The sequence below is a fragment of the Lipophrys pholis genome, assembly GCF_963383615.2.
Source record: "Lipophrys pholis genome assembly, chromosome: 16".
Lineage (NCBI taxonomy): Eukaryota > Metazoa > Chordata > Actinopteri > Blenniiformes > Blenniidae > Lipophrys > Lipophrys pholis.
Window position 1 is genome coordinate 24,866,825 of NC_137634.1, and position 20,176 is coordinate 24,887,000.

At 41.7% G+C, this 20,176-nt stretch overlaps 1 protein-coding gene across 1 annotated transcript in view; it reads left to right on the forward strand.

Moving 5' to 3' along the window:
- The first annotated feature begins 9,610 nt into the window (after positions 1–9,610).
- The window catches only part of klf5l (Kruppel like factor 5 like), a 29,760-nt gene continuing 19,194 nt past the window's right edge, over positions 9,611–20,176 (forward strand). The window contains exon 1 of the mRNA XM_080483521.1: positions 9,611–9,913. Within this exon, the coding sequence (XP_080339647.1) occupies positions 9,770–9,913 (144 nt within the window). The 5' untranslated portion in view covers positions 9,611–9,769. The remainder of the gene's footprint in view (positions 9,914–20,176) is intronic.

A 20,176-nucleotide genomic window follows, 5' to 3' on the forward strand; every position in this document is an offset into this window, starting at 1 on the left:
TTTCTTGAACAGTACTTTGATGTTATGTTCGGGTGTTAGGGAGTCACCAAATGTCTGTTTTGGGTGTTGAGGTTGAAAAAGACCAGCTGCATCATCTCGTTTCCAACAGATGTCAACTGGTTTACATGCAGACATCTTGCTGAAGATGTTGTCTTTTAGTGTCGGGACAACCCTGGACTCAGGTTTAAGATTTTTCTGCACATATATCGTTTCTTTTACACTCAGCTGTGATTTATTGCAGCGGGCTCGAGGTTCTCTCGGGATGCCACTAAAGCAACAACTCCATCTGCAGCGAGACACACACTACAACGCAACCTCCAAACAGGATGTCTTCCAGGTCTCAGCTCCAGAACTGAAAGGTGTAGTGTGTTGCTTTGAGCATGACTGTGTGTGCGACTGTAAGGATGGAAAAGAGAAACGAGGCAGTTACTGCATGTTCACTACAACTTTAAAGATTTTCATTCAGTAAACGAAGGCTTGAAATTTTAAATGATTCCTGGAAACAGCTGTGTTTGGCCAATTAGATAAACGAGCGGTACTTTCACATTTCAATAATATTTATGTGGTTCATTTTTATTATTTTCACTTCAAAAATATAAATGACAAATTCTTCTGTCACTCATTGATGTAATGTTAGTTTCTGAAAGCAAATTTGATAAAAAAAAAAAATTAATTCAATAAATTGTATTGCATAAATGTAATATTTTTAAATATTTAAATTTTTTTATTTGTATGTGTGACATCTTTACCTCCAAATATATATCCAGAACCAAATTACTCTTCTGTTACTCACTGATGTAATGTTTTGCTTTCATCCCTGAAGAATTATTTTCTTATTTTTCTTTCATTTCATAAAGGATTTTACGGTAGAGATGATTGTTTTTTTAAACTTATGCACCTATGTGAGAAAATGTATATATTTTTAAGTATCAATCCATCTAGTACAACTCTGTTCGAAGTTCTGAAATAACAATAAACTGATAAAACGGAGTCGTTTTTTTTCTTGGAGTTGAATGATAATCTAAAATGAAAAGTTTAAACCTGATTACGTAAGCACATTTAAAGTCTTTTAAGGACACATTTGAAGGGCGTTAACCAGCAGACCGCGTCCTCGTTTACACTCGGCTGTATAACTACACGCTGTCTCCAGAAAACAAAAAGAGGAATGCGGCACATCCAGTTTCCCATGTTCAGATGTGGTTTCCCCTTTGAGGAGGACATAAAACACATGAATTAAAAAAAAGACATATTTTTCATGCGTCTTTCTCTTCTCCATTGCAGACGCACAAAACAAACAGAGGGATAAACTCCATGGAAGTGGATGTTCAGGTTCAGTCACAAGCTCCAGCCTGCGTTAGACGAGTGTTTTGATCTCCTGAACTTGTTGATCGGTATTCGCCGGCTGCGTTTCGCAGGAGAAAGTACTTCAAACACAAATCACTTCCCTTGATAAAGAGATCATCTTCCCAGTGTGAATCAAAATGTCAGTCATGTGAGTGAATTCCTCCAGCTCATCTTCTATTATTTCATGCACCAGTGGCCCTCCGGATCTTCTCCGATCTGTGTTGTGTGATAAACCAGCAAATGATGCAAGCAATCAGAGCGAATGTGTCTGGATGGCAAAAGGAACACGCCTGGAGCAAGAGTCTGCTCTCACTGGTTCAGTCAGGGCAGGATGTCAGCTTATTCCTCTTCTGTTTACAACGTTCAACATATTCCAGCTTTTAAAAGACTTTAAGTGGAATCCCAGCATGCACTTTCAACTCTCTTTTAATACTCAGTTGGCTTTTCGGAGCAACTGGTTTCATATTTTATCGTGGCGTCTTCTGCAGCATTTAGCCTTTTCTCAGTCGAACGTTAAAACCAACCGCGTTCGTTATATGACTGCAGTTTGTCCCTTCATCCATCAATTCAATTAAGTCCTAAACGTAAGACTGCGGGAATCAGAAGCTCATCCTGTTGCATTTATCAAGAAAAGAATCTGTCCCTCTGTCTGTCTGTCTGTCTAGACTGTACTTTATTCATCCCACAATTTAATATAAATATTTTAAAGCAACAGGTATCTATCTATCTATCTATCTATCTATCTATCTATTTGTAGGTTACAGTATCTCTGATGACATGCGTTGCCAGCAGTGACCGTCTATTATGTAAAGTATGAACATATAAGCTGAAACGTGTTTGTAATACCTGCAGAGCAACACATGTCTGTGTGAGCGTGGTTTAAAGGGATGACACAAGGTTTTAGAGTGCACTCACATTTACAATGAACTACTGAATCATCCTGCAGGAGTGGCTTCACATTTTTTTCATATTGATGATCAAACATAGAGTCTTAACGGTGCCTTTCACTGCTAAATGACAGATTGTCAGATTCTGGGTGGAGCATCAATCCTGGCATCGTTTCTATGGAATGACTGGACCTGGATGCTCAATGGAAGCTTGTGTAGACTGACTGTAAAGGTTGTAATTAAATGGTAAGTGTGTGTAATAGAGCAGACAAATCTGGTTCTTTGGCTCCAGCCTGTCGTCCAACTCAAAAACAGTCAAAGCAGAAACTGCGTGAGTGTCGGACTTCCCGATGAAAAACTAACGAGGCCCAGTCTCCTCACTTTTCCAACTGTTTCACTAAGTTATTTGGTCTTCGAGGTTCTGGAAAAGCAAATCTACTCAATATCTTGATACCAAAGAAGTTAATGTAGACTTTTCATGATATATGATATTTATGGTCACCAGGATGATATTTCTGTTTTTGAAGCAATTTTACCTACTGTAGAGACATTATGACTGTGGCAGTCTGTCTGTCTTCGAAGCCATGGAATCGTTAGTTCGAGCTGAAGTGTTAACAAAGTGAAGCGAAGAACAACTCGGTGACGGAAATGCTGCAGCTGTGCATGCACACCTCGGCAGGAGTAAACATCTTCAGGTGAAAACACAAAACTTTAGACATGTTTTGGGAAATCCATTTGCACAACAACGGTTGTAAATGAAAACACAATTTTTGTGCAAACGGCTCCGAGGTGGAACTTTTCCAAACACTTCAACTCTGTCTCCGTGGAAACGGGGGAAAAATGCAACTTTTTGAAAAGGCTCAGGCTACGTCTCAGAAACGACGGAAATGCTGCTACTGTGCATGCGCACCACGGCAGTAGTAAATAGTTCTTCTGCACATGTTCAGTAGATGGACAATAACAACAATGGCGGCCGTCATAAGTGGCAACCCCACTCGGTCGTCCGTCCACTAGAATGTCAGCGTTCTTCCATTGTTCAGGTGCAAAGCCGATTGTTCGCCGCTGCATGTGTGTGTGGTTTTCCTACAAACAAAAACAACAGCGCCAACTAGTGTCCTGGCATGCTACCTACTTTGTTTTCAGCATTTCCGCCATTCCCAATAGAAAACAGCAGAAATGTTGGACATTGTTTTCAAAATGGTGCCGTGTAAATGCGAAACTTTTCTGAAATGACAACGTAAAAACGATACATAAAAATGGAAAATCACCGTATTTTCACTTGAAATGTTGTTGTGTGAACGCAATACTGTCCTGAAAAGGCCGTCAGTCCGCTGGAGGTGTGACGGCTCCAGAAACTCTCCTGCTCTTTGATTCGTCAGTCGATGTTCAGTTCTCTGGTTATTGTTCGGGCTCCTCTGCTCAGTTCACTCTGTTTGACAGTTGAATAATTAGTGTCACTAAGTATGCAGGCCAACCTGTGTGGCCGACTCGTCCAGATCCGAAATGTTTCTGTCATTGTAATTAATTCAGATGTTCTCACGGTGTCACGCTTTATATATGTCACCGGTTTGACGGCACTGAACTGCCGTAATTAGACAGCATGACTTAGACGGTATTTTTTCACTCCTGGCGATGACAAGATGTTCAAATAAACCTCAACTAACTATTATTAGGAACAGTCGAACTGGATTTTTCTTTTCATGCATGAGAAACATCTCAGGATCAGAAAGAACAACGTGTCTAGTGTGACAGTAGTTTCTTTTAGCAACCGAAACAAACATTTTAGATGCTGCAGTTTTGTTTAGATTAAAGTTGGGGACATCTTGTGTAGCCAGCACAAACTCCACACAACTAAGTATTTTTACATCTGCCAAGGACGTAATAAAATCATCGGTCTGTATGTCTGTTAGCGAGATTACGTCAAAACTACGGCACAAATGTTGACAGGATTTTCCCCACAGATAGATGTCAGGCCGTGGAAGATTCCCTTCAGTTTTGGAGGTGATCCGGAAACATTTTGGCGGATGTCAGAAATCTGTGATTGCTCTTGTGTTTAACGTTCATAAACCTCATAAACACCCTGGTAGGAAATAATTAAATAAAATTTGATCTCATGTAAACCTGATAAGTCGTCAAAACTTTACATTTAAACTACAGATAAACTTGCATTTTACACTTTGTGATTCCAGTGCGTATTAGATTGTGATAGAAATCATTTTACATTTGGCTGCAGACACACGATCACTCGGACAAGGTTGATTAAAAATGTACTTTCGAAGTAACTTGTGATTAACTGATTACTATCATTACTACTATTATGAAATCTGTAATGCAGTCAGTTCCTTGTAACTCATTACTTTCGGATGCAGTTAGAAAAGCTTTCGCATTAGACAACAATTTCAGTCTAACATTTCTGTTGCTTTTTCACTGAACTCCTGTTTACTGGAGGATGAGCCTTATTGGTAGTACTGGAACATCAGCTTTAGCTTGTCTCCACAGTGCACGTGATTCTTTAACAGCTCGAAATAAATCTACTTTAGAATTAGCTATCAGGTGAAAACGCAAATATTTTGTTGTGTTTTGTGTGTTCGTTTCCATGACAACGGTTCTCGAAAGCAAAAGAAAATGCAACTTTTGTAAAAACTGTTCCCAAGTTGGAAATGGGGAAAAGTACTTGGTCTCCGTCTCCGTGTAGATGTTCCAACCGCTGCTACTGGTCATGTGCACCCCGGCCATATTAAGTAGTTTTTCTGCACATGCTCAGTAGATGGACAATAACAAATACAACACAGTCATTTCTTGGTGCTTTTAACAGAAAGAAACCCAACAAATCCACATGAGGGACTGTGGAAAGGCAAAACTCCCTCTAACAGGAAGAAACCTTTACAGAAACCAGACTCAGGGGTGGAGGCTTTCTGCTGGGCGGTTGGGGTGAGAGGATAGAGGAGAGAGGAGAGGAGAGGAGAGGAGAGGAGAGGAGAGGAGAGGAGAGGAGAGGAGAGGAGAGGAGAGGAGAGGAGAGGAGAGGAGAGGATAGACAGAATGGGTAAGAAACTGACCCTGGTTCGGGTTGGGGGTAAGATACAGAGCCTGGTTCTGGTAGGGGGTAATATACAGACCCTGGTTAAGGTAGGGGGTAATATACAGACCCTGGTTAGGGTAGAGGGTAAGATACAGACCCTGGTTAGGGTAAGGGGTAAGAAACAGACCCTGGTTCGGGTAGGGGGTAAGATACAGACCCTGGTTAGGGTAAGGGGTAATATACAGACCCTGGTTAGGGTAGAGGGTAAGATACAGACCCTGGTTAGGGTAGGGGGTAATATACAGACCCTGGTTAAGGTAGGGGGTAAGAAACAGACCCTAGTTCGGGTAGGGGGTAATATACAGACCCTGGTTAGGGTAGGGGGTAATATACAGACCCTGGTTAAGGTAGGGGGTAAGAAACAGACCCTGGTTAGGGTAGGGGGTAATATACAGACCCTGGTTAGGGTAGGGGGTAAGATACAGACCCTGGTTAGGGTAGGGGGTAATATACATCCCCTGGTTCGAGTAGGGGGTAAGAAACAGACCCTGGTTCGGGTAGGGGGTAATATACAGACCCTGGTTCGAGTAGGGGGTAAGAAACAGACCCTGGTTCGGGTAGGGGGTAATATACAGGCCCTGGTTCGAGTAGGGGGTAAGAAACAGACCCTGGTTTTGGTAGGGGGTAGGGAATCAGACCCCAGCCCGTGCAGGGATAGGGATTCATAGCCTAAACGGGGTTGGGAGCGTAGGGATACTAACCCCGGCCCGGGTATGGGGGGGGGGGGGGGGGGGTGCAGACTGATTGCAGTAAGAGGCTACAGATTACCAACTTCCATTTCTACTGTGAGAGAGAGGGGTGGTGGGGGTGGTGGGGGTAGTGGGGTAGTGGGGTGAATAAAGAGGCTGACATAATGGAGAGGGAGAGGGAGAGACAGAGAAGCTGAGAGAGGGAGACGTAGAGCGAGGGAGACTGAGTGGTAGAGAGAGAGGCTGAGAGAAGGGGGCAGGAGGGTAGAGGGAGAGGGAGAGAGAGAGGCTGAGAGAAGGGGGCAGGAGGGTAGAGGGAGAGGGAGAGAGAGAGGCTGAGAGAAGGGGGCAGGAGGGTAGAGGGAGAGGTAGAGAGAAAGAGGCTGAGAGAAGGGGCAGGAGGGGGAGGTCGTGTTTTGAAACAGCCCTAATTGTAGCTTTAACAAATAGAAAGGTCTTGAGTCTGACCTTAAAAGTAAAGACTGTTTCAGCCTCCCAAACTGAAACTGGGATCTGGTTCCACATCAGAGGAACCTGAAAGCTTCTACTTTTAGAAAAGCTAACCAGCACTCTGAGAATCAAGTGTTCATCTGGGGAGATCTGGGACTAGCAGTTCTTTAAGATACGATGGGGCCTGGTTGTTAAGAGCTTTAGAAGTTAGAAGGAGGATTTTAAATTATTTTCTAGATTTACCTGTTGAGAAGCTGATATTGGAGTGATGCGAGCTCTCCTGCTGGTTCCTGTCAGGACTCTTGCTGCAGCATTTTATATCAATCAAGACTTTTTAAGCAGCACCCACTACTGGCCCAACATGAAAACTATATCGTTCCTTTGCAGTGTTTCTGTCATTTCCGTGGAAACAGACATCGTTTTCAAAACGTTGTTGTGTAAACGTGAAGCCTTTCTGAAACGATGCGTTTTCACTACAAACTTTGTTGTGGAAACGGGACGTAAATTTTGAGATTATATACAATCTTAATTTGGCCATAATTTCACCTGATACCAACGGAAACACTAAAATAATACATCTATGGACATAATAACGGGACTCAAACTGGAAGCAGTGAAAAATTTATTTCATCAAGTAACTAGTTACCTTTCAGTTGTGGTTTGAAACTTAATTTTAATGTTTAAAAATGGTCACTGTAATTAGGTTTGAGTGAGGACAGGACCTGTTGATAGAAAAGAAAACCACTCATTTGCATATTTGTTCAGCCAAAAGGTGTGTTGCTTCATTATCTGACATGCTGGGAGAAATAGAAAGTGACATGTTGATTAGTATGTCATTGATTTTTGCTCAGCTGGTTTCCTATAACCGACAGAACTCTACGCCCATGAAAAACCTTTGGTTTCTGATCATTGCCTTCAGCTTTCTCTCTTTGAACCTTCAAACAACTCTTTACATTGCTGTTATCATTCCCCGTGGCGAGGTTTCTCTATTTGTTTAATGGTGTAAATCATCTGTGTCATTTTAAAAATGATTTCAGGCATTCCTGCCAAATAGAGCTCGACTTGATTCAGAGTGGCTGCGGATAATAAAACGGGATAAAAAAAACAAACATTAGAACAGGATATTTTGCAGGTGCAAATGATTACAAATACATTATATTACATTCCAGTAAATATTTCTTTTCAAAAACTGAACAAGTTGAAAATTTGGACCAAAAAGTGAATTTCAATGTGATATTATTATTATTATTATTATTATTATTATTATTATTATTATTATTATTATTATTATTATTATTATTAAGATATATAATCTCTCTCTCTCTCTCTCTCTCTCTCTCTCTCTCTCTCTCTCTCTCTCTCTCTCTCTCTCTCTCTGTATATATATATATATATATATATATATATATATATATATATATATATATATATATATACACACACACACACACACACACACACACACACACACACACACACACACACACTCACATCCAATATACAGAGACCTATTGAGACATACATACTTATATACAGTACATGCACAGAGAAATACACACAAGCAGTTAATGGATTTCATGGCTTATTTTGCCGAACCGCCCATAAATTACATGATATAACATAATATTGCTCAATTTTCAAGAATGTTTCCTGGTTGAAAGTACAGTGACACATTCAATCTTTCTAAAGAGTCATTGTTCACCTTTTTACAAATCCTCTCGCAATGTGGCTTTTATACTAATGCTACTTCATTACCACAGCATCAGTGATACCTCAGCTCAGGTGTTGCTCTTTTATTGCGTCTTATACTTTTAATAAAACACCAAAATCCCCACTAAGTAAACCAAAAACTTCAAGTCGTTTATTTTTCCTTATAACTGCAACGTCATCAGCGGGATTGATCCTTCTAGCGTTCCTCAACCCAAACGCTGCATGTTTAACACCCCTGCTGTTTATATTATATTGCTGTCGCTACTTTAACAGTTTTGGCTCTTTTTAAGCAGTTTTACATACTTTTGTTCATTTCCAAGTTCTTTTGTCTGTTAGAAATTTTAGTCACTTTAAGTTTTTTGAGCTGTTTTAGCAGTTTTTCTCATTTCTTAGCCAGGAGTTAAGAGTTCTTTTTAAAATGTATTTATTTATTTGTTTGTTTGCTTAATTTTGCCAGTTTTGCTCACCAACAAATTTTCTATTTGATCGAGGAACAAAATATATCTAAAAAGTTTTATTTTTGTTGTGAAGTTGATTAAAAGTATCGTGGCAATAAAGTAAAAATGGGATATAAATGTTTTTTGACGTATAATTTAATGAAAGCTTCAGGGTCCACTGATTGTTTTTTTTCTTTTATTTTTAAAATAATTGCAACATCATTGGTGGATTGAACCTTGTGACTTTCCGCTACTGACCCACCAACATGTTTAACACCCCTGCTGTATATTATATTGCTGTACTTTATCATGTGACTCATTTGTGGTTTTTTGTGACTGGAATATACATGATTACAAATGACCAGAGTTTTCCCCTGTTTCCATGGAGACGTAGATGGAGTGATTTCAGAAATTTGCGTTTTCAGTGACGAGGACTGTTGTCATGGAAAAGGACCCCAAAAACACCCCAAAAAACGTTTTCCATGAAAACGTTAAAACGGGGTGTCAAAGAATGAAATCCATGATTTTGATGAAAGAAGACCAGTTCTAAAGCGTCTGAAATGTGAGTTTATGGGATTATTTTATCATTTCATTGGTAAGGGTGTCAGTCTGTAAGATTTTTTTTAAATAAAAATCCTAGTATTTTCATTTATAACTGAACCTGGTAAGGTTTCTAACCTTCTGAAGGGCCACTACTGGCCCATACGCTGCACGTTTAACACCCGTGTTGTAGATATTCTATTGCTGTACTTTATCAGTGTAGCGTATTATGTGCCTGGAATGTACTCGATTACAAATATCAAACTTAAAGGTCTGAATGTAAATTACATAAAAGTGCGTCCATTGAGGGTGAACAATAACGTTTTTCCCTGCAGTTGGAGGAGTAATAATACCTAACATAATTCCCTCAGGTTGTTTTCCTTCTCCCAGGTGAGACCCGCCCCCCTGCTCGCAGCTGATTGGACGGCTCCCCCCTGTATCCTGGTCTGATTGGCTGAGCGCAGCGCGTCCGTCTCATCCAGGTAGCAGGTCGGTACTTGAGCTCAGGTAAACTCTACCTGTGGGCCGCGGATTACTAACGTGTCAGTGGCGCTGCGGCGGGTACAAGTTGACGTTACCACCTCTGTAAGCACATTTAGGAGCCGCTTGTGAAAGATAAAGAAGTTTTGAATGGCAGCGAGTGTCGGCCTGGCCATGAATCCGCCGCAGACCCCCGAAGAACGGGCGGTTTTCACGCAGCTCAAGCCGGTGCGGATGTCCGGAGGGGCGGACGGAGCCGAGGACCCATCCGTGTTCGAGGACGTCAAACCCGGGGTAAGAACCAGCGACCTCCCGCTGTGGAGGCTGGGGGCTCCGGGGACTCGCCTCGACATTCAAAACGCTTCAGCTTAGGAAGTAACTGTGAAGCAAGCCTGTGCTGTGATTGGCTGGTTTTTAATGCGTTTTTACCTGCTGCTCACCTGGAAAAGGAGGAACGGGAGGTTAAAGTCCTGGAGACACCTGACAGGTTAAGAAAACGGTCACCCCTGAACCTGCAGCCCACAATACACATCCAACTTGATCTGATCTTGGAAGAAAGATTCATTTAATCACCTTCACACATGCATAATACTCTTTGATTTGTCCCAAACCGTCTTTATTTATCATGAGACCGGGAGGACCCGTGTTGGTGAAAGAGTCCAGCAATCTAGTTGTGTTTCTTGAACTTGTTCCAGTTGGAGAGCAAAGTTCATGCTTTGTCTTCAAACTTAGATTACCACCTCTTACCTGCACAATCACACATTCTACTTTAATACAAAGTGCAAAAGATATTTATCTTTCAAGATGTTTACTGTCATGTTTACAGATAGCCATTTACTTCACTGGTTCCCAACCTATGGATGACTAAAAGATAAACTAAAATCTAAACGAAAATGAACATCTCGGCTTCCCTCGCCAACACAAAGCGTGTGATCAGCAGCAGAGACATGACAGCTGCATTAAAGATAAATGGCAGAGGATTGTATGATGGTCCTGCGTGATCGCGACACAGAGCAAACAGAAACCAAACACCTGCGGATGCTGCTGGGTTTGATCTCCTGCCAGCTATCTGGTAAATAGGTGGCACATCAGGACACCCAAGACAAAAAAGATCCACTGCTTCACACGTGATCCTCCATCCACTGTCTGCTTCTGTTTACAGACATTAATGTGACGCATGATCGCTGATGGAGTAGTTTAGGTTTATGATTTTTATCTAAACGCGGGATGGAAGCTGTCACATGCTCGAGCTGTTTTGAATTGGCTTTATGGCCATCCACCGCGAAGCCCTCGGCATCTTTCAGCAGTTCACAAACATTTCTGCGTGTTTGTGCGACGTGAACGCAGGAGGAATGTTTGAGTTGGGCTTGTGGACTGCACAGATTTAAGTAGAGTCGTCTTTGCAGCCTAAGACGACTCTACAAAGCAATGGGCTTTGATATTTGGTGTCGGATAAATGAATCGCAGGCCAGAAGTGACCCAACAGAAGGTTCCATCTGATCCATGTGACACTGCAACGTGTGAAAATGTTCATATCGCAGTGAAACTCAATCACTTTGTTGTTTTAGTCTGTTATTTTTATCTGAATTTTTAATACCAAACGTTGCTCAAAATAGTTTTTTTTGACAGAAAAGCGCATTAAAAATGAACATTTTCAGTATTTACTAATGCTTCTCTTGACTAAAACTACATTACAGGTATTTATGCTATAATTTTACTGGTCCAGTTGGATTGGGATCAAACAGGGATGCTTGTGGCTCCTGAAATAAAATCAGTTTGACTCATTTGTTCTTGTACGTCGACAATGTGGAATAACTGTCATTTAAGGCTTTGAAGCTGATTTAAAATGCAAAAAAAGGCTTTTTTTTGACCATTGATGTATATTAAAACTTGATTTGAAGCATGAAAATGGACAAAAGCTCACTTCTTTCAGAAACTAAAATATTCGACAATGCATTTTTTGCTGGATTGTTTTTGATGACGAACATCCAACAGTTTCACGTCTTATTTGTAAAAAAAAGAAATGAACCCCCTATTATGACCTACTAGTTGCATATGTTGGCATTTTTCACGTAAGAGTTATGTACGTCAAAGAAGATCGATGCAGAAGTTGTTATGAATTCTCAAACCTTATACTCGCGATCAAGATGTCGAGCACAACTATGGACGACAGGAAGAAATGAGGAAGTTACCAAATATGGTCATTTACCAGATAAAGGGTTAAAAAAAAATGTAGGGTACTGATCATATATTACCTTGGTGGGTTGAAATTCAGGATTTGATCAATCCAGCAAAGCTGAAAGGCTTTTCCTTGGGAAGCGGCTCTCATCTTACCTATTTCCTTCAGTTTAACGTACAACACACGATGTACCAGGTAAATGTGGGACATAACGACGGCCATAAACACAAAGTATTTTATGGTCCGAGCTGGTTTGTGTGCATGCAGGATTCCATGAATCACTTTGTAACAGAGCTGAAAAGCCGAGCTGAGCAGAGCAGCGGCAGTTTTATGGCTGTCAATCATTGACGGCAGCATCGCGAGGCAAAATCTCAACATGTTTGTCAGGTTCTAAATGTATTCGCTGCCATACAGAAGCTTTCAGTCTGCGATCTTAACACACCTGCGATGCCGTTTCATGTAAGCTTACTTTGTCACCTCTGCCGTGGGATCTGGAGTTTGGCTCGAGGTGAAATCGCCTGAATTCAGCCGCTTTCTTTCACTCGCAGCTCGTCACTTTAACATGCTGCCCTTGGTTTTATGCAAAACATTGAGTTGTCAAGCACAAGGAAAGCAGGTTAAATGAAATAGTTACCCCCTCAGGCAAATGAATGCCAGCTGCAGCTTGAGCAGGTCGACCTCAGGTGCTCTTTATTTTACCTCCAGCTATCAGGCTGTCGGTTTCTTCTCAAAGACACAACCACTGCTCGATTTGTGGGGGGAAAAAAACAAACAGGAGCTCATTTCAGACTCTTCAGTCACTCATTTTCTCGTAAAATGCAGATTTTTTTTTTGTTGTTTTTTCTTTTGCACAGTTGAAAAGCTCCCTCACCTCTTGTCCTTTTTTCACTTTCTTTTTTCTTCCCAGACAGGTCTTTGTGTCATTGTGTTGGTGCTTTAAAGAGCATTTGACTTAACTCTGCGGTGTCGTGACAGCCGCATGTGGCTCAACCTGTCTGAGCAGGGCCCGTATCTCCATAAACTGCCCCGGGGCAAGAGAGGGGGAGGGAGCCAGCGAGTGAGCGAGAGAACGAGGAAGGTAGCGAGGGGGAGGGAGGGAGGGGGATAATGGCTGAGCTCATGAGAAAACAGCAGTACTTTATAATTTTAGCAGTACTCATGGCCTCACTGGAGCAGTGGAAGCCTCGCTGAGCCGATTAAATCCTCTTCGTTGTTTTACTCGTTGAACAGTCGTATGCAGGTGTTTGATCTGCTGGAATATTGTTGCCCTTGTTGCATCCTGTAATATCTACCAGCCACTCGGCGTTTCCTCACAAACTTCAGGAAATGAACTTGCTGACTCACTTTTTAAGCTCACGTTGTGAAACTGAACCCTCTGACGTGGTGTCAATAGACTTTCAGGCGATGACTCTGACTTTATTTGACAGGGACCCTGTTAAACTGCACAGATGGTTACGTTCCTCTTGCATTCCTTCGAAGACGCTGCAGGAATTCAGCAGTCTTTAACGATGTCATATTATCCAGCGTTTCAAAACTTTCACATGTTCTCATTGCTCCAAAAATGTTCTATTCAATGTTTATTGCCCCAGATCCAGCTTTTCCTTAATTTTCCTCCATTTGAATATTGGATCATAGGAGCTGCATTCAGAATCTGCTGTGTCTGTGTGAGCTGGACTGGCTCCGCCCTCATATGCCCATCTTGGGAAGAGGAGGAAGTACTTCCTCTCGTGGTGCCAGAGCAGAGCTGCCTAATTGTGGGAGGAGTCAAAGGGAGGGCTTACCTTGATTGTGATTGGCTAAACCCCCGATGACACTATATAGGGTTTGATTTCTGATTGGCTCGTCAGACCAACACACTTTTTAAAAACCGAAACAAGCCAGGGAGAGAGAGGACAGACTGTCTTCACGTCTGGGGCATCATTCCGGGTGTGGGGACCATTATTACTGCTGGAAAAACCATTAAAAAGCGAATTTGCATAATATGAGCCCTTTACAGATGGAACGCAAAGCCGTGCTGTCATTTTACTTGAGTTATTTCTGTAACTTTACAGTCACTTGTTGAGAAACATTTCTGTCCAGAGGCGATCTGTCTGGGAAAAAGTCCTGATGCTGTTCTCAAATGAGTTACATTTACTCCAACTATCACTAAATCTGGAAGGACACCTTTATTTATTAACCAACCATGTGACTATTAATGAAATCTTTTAGCATTAAAAAAGGCTTTTGTGACTTTGACACAAAATCATAACAAGTGTGTAATCCAAATGTTATAAAGAAGTATGACTTGTTTTTCCCTACATCTCATGATCAGTATGAATGTAATTATCAAAACATTTCTGTGGACTAATCCTCCAAATTCTCTCTGTCACACATTCCTGTCCACGTTCAATTAAACCCTCTCTGTTTTCCTTGTTTTGGATTTCTTTATGGTTGATTTATTATCAAGGGCTGGGTTCAGAAACTGAGCATTATTCACCCAGAGGACCAAATATTGGAGTATTTAACAATGTGTGAGTATTTGGGTAACTAACGGCACGTAGAGAACCAACTGAAGACCAGTTGCAGTGACTAACCAGTTACTACGGCGGTGGGGCACATGTGCAGTAGCAGCGTTTCAGAAAAGTTCCATTTTACCTGTTTCCATGGAGACTGAGCTTGATTGTTTTCACAAAGTTGCGTCGCCCCAATTATCATCGCGACAAAGCATTTTCAAACGGTTCATTTTTCAACCTGTTTCCACGGAAACAGATTTGCGCATTTTCAAAAAGTTGCATTTCCTCTGTTTCCACGGCGACAAAGCATTTTCAAAAAGTCTCATCCCTCATTTGCCAAACAACTGTTTACTACGGCCGTGGTGCACATGTGCAGTAGCAACGCTCCACCGTCTACTCGGACACAGAAGTTGGAGCGTTTTTGAAAAGTTCCACCTTGTGAGACGTTCCCAAAAAGTTGTGTTCCGAGGACTGTTGTGAATTCGAGACACTCAAGATGCAACTAAAGTTTTCTGTGTATTTTATTGTGTTGAGACGCGGTGAAGTGGTCTTTCTTGCATCCCTACTTTAAGAAACGGTGGAGGAGGGGCCACATGGGGCTCGCAGCCCACCAGTTGCAGTTGGATGTGCCTCGGTATTGTGGTAGACGACCCTCGGCTGATTATGAGAACTCGCTGAAGCGCGCTTCATCGACGGCGCGACACGCCGCGGCACGTCGGCTTCAGAGCCGCAGATAGCTCTCATTGCAGACGATTTTTGCCACATTGTGTTTGTTATTTACTCTAAAAACACGTCTGAAAACAGCGAAGTGTTGCCAGTCAAAACGCCCGAGACAATGCGAGGCTCCGAAACGACTTGTTTTGTGGAAACAACTCCAGAAATATCACTTCGACGGTCACAGTGTCGCAGCTGCAGACCAGCTGGGGCACTCAACTTAAAAGTAATGAGTAATTACACACCGGGGCTTTACGTTGATCAACAGAGGGCTGTTTTGACGACACGTCTCAGACAATTGTTTTTTCTTTGTTTTGTGTCGCTGTTCTGACAAAAGAAATGCATTTCTTCTCCATCAGGAGTAATGAAGGAATAAGTAACTCATGTGAAACCGATTCCCAGATTCTTGCGATATTATATCAGCGGTGAGTTTCCTGTCAGACGGAGAACAGACGACAGGGGAAGTTACAGAGTAACTCCGAGGCTTCACGCTTCATGTTTTCCGGGAGATCGATACACAGATATCGATTTAAACTTTCTTTTTCTTTTCTCACAAGCTCGGTTTTATTTCTTACGGTGTAGGATTTTCCTTCATGTGCTCGCCGCGTTTGGTGTCATGCTTTCGACCTTTTAATTCCGCGCGGCTTTTTGACATTGCAGCTCTTCTCATTCCTCTCAGAGGGTTTTAGGTTTGACTAATAATTTGACTTCCAGGACAACGCATGCGGCTGATTTGCATGGTTACAAATCTCTGCTCGCCGGGCTTCCTCATAAGACAAGGGAAGTAGGTTACTTTTAATTCTACAGATTTTACTTGAATCTACACCTGGGGTGTTAAACATGACGCCCATGGGCCAAAACCGGCCCGCAGGAGGATCCAATCCGGCCAAACCACCAAGTAGATGATAAAAATGTCAAAGTTTTTAACTAATTTCTTAAGAGTAGCAGACACAACACAACGCTGAGATGTTGGTGATGCTGCCATGAAAGTTAGCATACTAGCATTAGCCTCAAAGCCACGCTGTCAGACGGCGATCTAAAGTATATATACAGACTTTTAGAAATATGAATAGAGGAACCAAGACTCAACCCCACGTACCTTAAAGTGTAAACTTGTGTGTTTGAATGAAAATAGAAGTCCTGATCCCTGCTTTGGCCCTGGAGAGGAAGATCCCACTAAAAACTATTGATCTTGATGGAAATTGAGAATGGTAAACACAATTATAGGTTTTTTAAACCTGAATTCTCTTAGTTGTATGCTTCTGTCTCCAGATTCAGCCGATTGGCTTCATGTGTGATTTACAGGTTGTGCAGACATTGATTGATTGTTGCTTGTGGCCATGCTCACGAGCTGGACAATCAGAACAGTGTTTCCTCCGTGGTGTCATGACTCCCAGTCCAGATGCTCCTGGGACTCTGTACTTTTATTTTGACAGTCATCGTAATAACAATCCAACCTGGTCATCTGTCCACTCGAATGACCGTGTATTTTCATTGTTTGAGTTTAGAGCCCATTGTTCTCTGCTGCATGTGTGTGTGGTTTCACTACAAAAACAAACAGCGCCAACTAGTGGCCTGGCATGCTAACTACCCCTTTTTTCAAACTTTTCTGACATGAAAACACCAAAAACAAAGTATTTTCACTTGAAACGCTGTCGTGTAAACGGAGCCTTAATCTTAACTCTCGTTACCTTTGTTCATCTTTGTGTGCAACGAGCCAAATGCTCCCACATGTCCAGACAAGAAGCCAAATATCAAACATGTTACGCAGCTTCAGGATCATTATTGAGGAACGAGTGTGATGCAGGATTAGAGATCTGTTTTTAGAAGTGAAACATATCGCTGGCTGATGCAGAGGGATTTAATCTCCTGAATGTGATGTGCATTGAAGCTGACAGATTGACGTGATCCTCTGGCAGACAGATTCAAACCTGACTCAGCGCTGATCGCCTGCACCCGTCGTGCCCGCAGACAGTCGCATTCTGCTCTTTCTCAATACCTGAGGTCTGCAAATCTCTTTAATAGCCTCCACTGTTTACCCCCAGCTCGTCTGGGCAAAACAGCCCAAATTGCTCCACCGAGTGAAAACAAAAGATGAAGTCACTTTGTGGTGAGACGAAGAAGCTTCGAGGTCTTCCAACGTGTACTTTAGGAGTATTTAACCCAATACTCAACCTTGAGCTAAACGCTTTCCGCTCAGTGTTACAAAGACTAATAAACAGAAATAAGATGGAGCAGGTTCATTTACGGCTGAAGTTTGAACAGGGATGAGCAATACTCGAGTAGGACTTTACAGTCGGATGAAATACATGCTGATGTTGCACTTCATTACAGGTCACACTTTCACAGTATTATTCACCGTAACACCATAAATACTGCAAACAATGAACACAGTTTGTGAAATTTCTACTGCATCATGTTTATTTTGTGTTCACGTGCACAGATGTGCACATCAAGCTTTTTAGTCAAAAAACGTCAATACGACAAAAAAAAAAAAAAAACTCTTGCTGTTTGCTTTACTGTGTGCATGAACATTTGTACCCCTTTACATATTATATCTAATATGATTAAAACATTCTTACATGCAACATGTTGATTATGTACCAACATTGAGCATATGCAGCATTTGCAGCCACACTACTGACTTCCTGCCTGGTTAATTGTAATTATTGTGCATCTAAACATTTGTTTTGTTCCGTATATGTTGGCTGAAACTTAATGTTTTTACAACCTCAGGACGTTTGTTGTCGCCTACATGGAGGATATGCATCATTCAGAGTCCTGCTACGTACATTAGACCAGTGATTTCCAACATTTTTCTTGAAAGACCCAAATTTTGTACAAAAAAAATAGCTGAAAGAATATCATAACACACTTTGTTATATTCTGTAATGATGAGTTTCTTTCAACTTTTTCCACCACAAAAGATTCATTCAGCTCTAATTTCGTCCATAGACTCTATTGGTACATTCTTTTTTGTCTTTTTGACAGATTCATCTTTGTCTTCAGGCTGACACGCCACCATTTTTTCTCTCGCTGCTGACTGTTTTTAATGGTTCCATATTATACAGTTTTTCAATGATGTCACATCAGAGTCCGTCTAAAAGTCCCTCGAGTGTGCTCCACTGAGAACAGGCTGTTTCTGTGTCTGTACCTTTAAATGCTAATGAGCTGTGTCTCTCCACACCTGTGACATGTCTGTTTTCTAGTAATGTTTGCGAGGAGAAAATAATGGTAATTTTAGGGGGGCAGAACTCATCTACCTGTGGGAGGGTCAAAATGAATGTCTACTACTAGAGGGCAGGGCTATTTCTCTGCATGACATCATAAAGGGAAGATCTCTGATTCACCAGTATGAGCACACATTCACTCAAAACGTTCTTCACTTCTGGGTCTCATACATTGGCTGTGGGGACACATGACACTGATGGACATGACAAGTGGATTTTCTATAATATGGGACCTTTAATGTAAAAGCTTAAACTTACCACTTTTGTGACTAAATGAATTAAATGCTGATTAAATGCCTATTTTTAAGACATTAAAAAAAAAAACAAGCACCCCCACCCTGGTTGGGAATCATCCCCATTGAGGGTTAATTGCATCTAATTTCAAAGGAGAAAAGTTCTGACATGTTCCACATAACGCAGCTTATCAACGCAGTTTAGTGCAAATGTTACGCTCGCATGCAAAGGCAAGATTACTCATGTCGTTACATGCATGTCATCACACATTAAGCCAGCGTGTTCTGTTTGATGTGTGCACATTTCTGAGTTTTTACGAGTTTATTGTGCTGCTTCACATACAGGGATTTAATGGAAACATTCAGAGTCAGTGTTAGACACGCGTCGACTTTCACATGACCATCCCTTTAAACGAGCCTCTGTCTTAATTACAAGTCAAATCAGAGCGCCAGCCTCAAATAAACACAGCAGCTAAAAGGTTCTGGATACTTTTCTTCATTCGTCACTGTCCTTGGAAGCCAAAACAAGCTCCACTATCTGCACAGCCATAAAACTTCAGCAACGTCTCAAAGGTTTTGTTTTCACTGCGGTGACCCGTCATAATCCCCGCTGTGTTGATTCACAGCCCACAGACAAGAGGCCCCGTCCAAGTTCAGGGTGTGTTCTAGTGGAAATCGCAATGCTCACCACTGCTCTGCATTCTCCGAGGCCATAAAGGAAGAGCAGCAGTAGGTCTGATGGACACGGTGTCGGGATTTAACAGCCTGTGGTTGTTTTCAAGAGAGATATCCGTCCTGGTTTTTATAGATCTATCACAGTTGGAGGTCTCTGTTTTTACTCGGGGCCCCGTTTACATGACAACGTTTCGAGTGAAAACATTTCACAAAAGTTCTGCATTTACATGGCAACGTTTTGAAAACAATGCATTTAGCATGTCGGGCCACTATAGGGCGCTGTTGGTTGTTTTTTGTAATGTGCACACACACACACAGAGAACAATATGCTGTAAACATTAACAATGGGAGTACACAGACATTCTACCCTTTGTATCTCAATTAAATAAGTTCAGATTTTAATCATGTTGCAGGAAAAACTGCAGGTTTGGACTGAAAAAACACAAAAAAGAGCTTTTAATCCAGTTTGGTTTTAAAACCACAAGTGATGTACTGAATACGAGACGGGCCCTGAGCGTTTCTGATGTTCCACCTTGGGAGAAATTTTCAGAAAGTTGTGTTTTCCGAGCATCGTTGCCGTGTCAACGATCCCTCGGTGTGTCGAATGAGAAAAGGTTCTGGGGATTAAAACGCTCAATCAGCTGCATCCAACAACTCTCAGCAAATATTGGCCTCCCGTTGAGAGTTGTGGCTCAGTCGCACGCAATTTTACAATCCCTGCAGGCTGATTTTCATACAGTCAGCACACTAAATGGAAAATACCGGTTCCAGCAGATATGATGACTTCATGTTTTTCACATTATAGGATCTTATTGTTAAAGCTGTTATGATCCGTGGGCAATACGGAGCAGAACATTTCTCCTGCTAGTTAAACACTTTAAAACAACAGTATCTGGTAGAGCTTTATTCCTAGTCGGGTGGTGCCGTTTATAACTGTGGTTGGATTTTTACACAGTCAGCAGACTGAAAGCGAAATCCTCATTCCTCTGACTGCGATGGGTCAGGAGTAAGTACCTGCCTTGTAAGTTGCATTG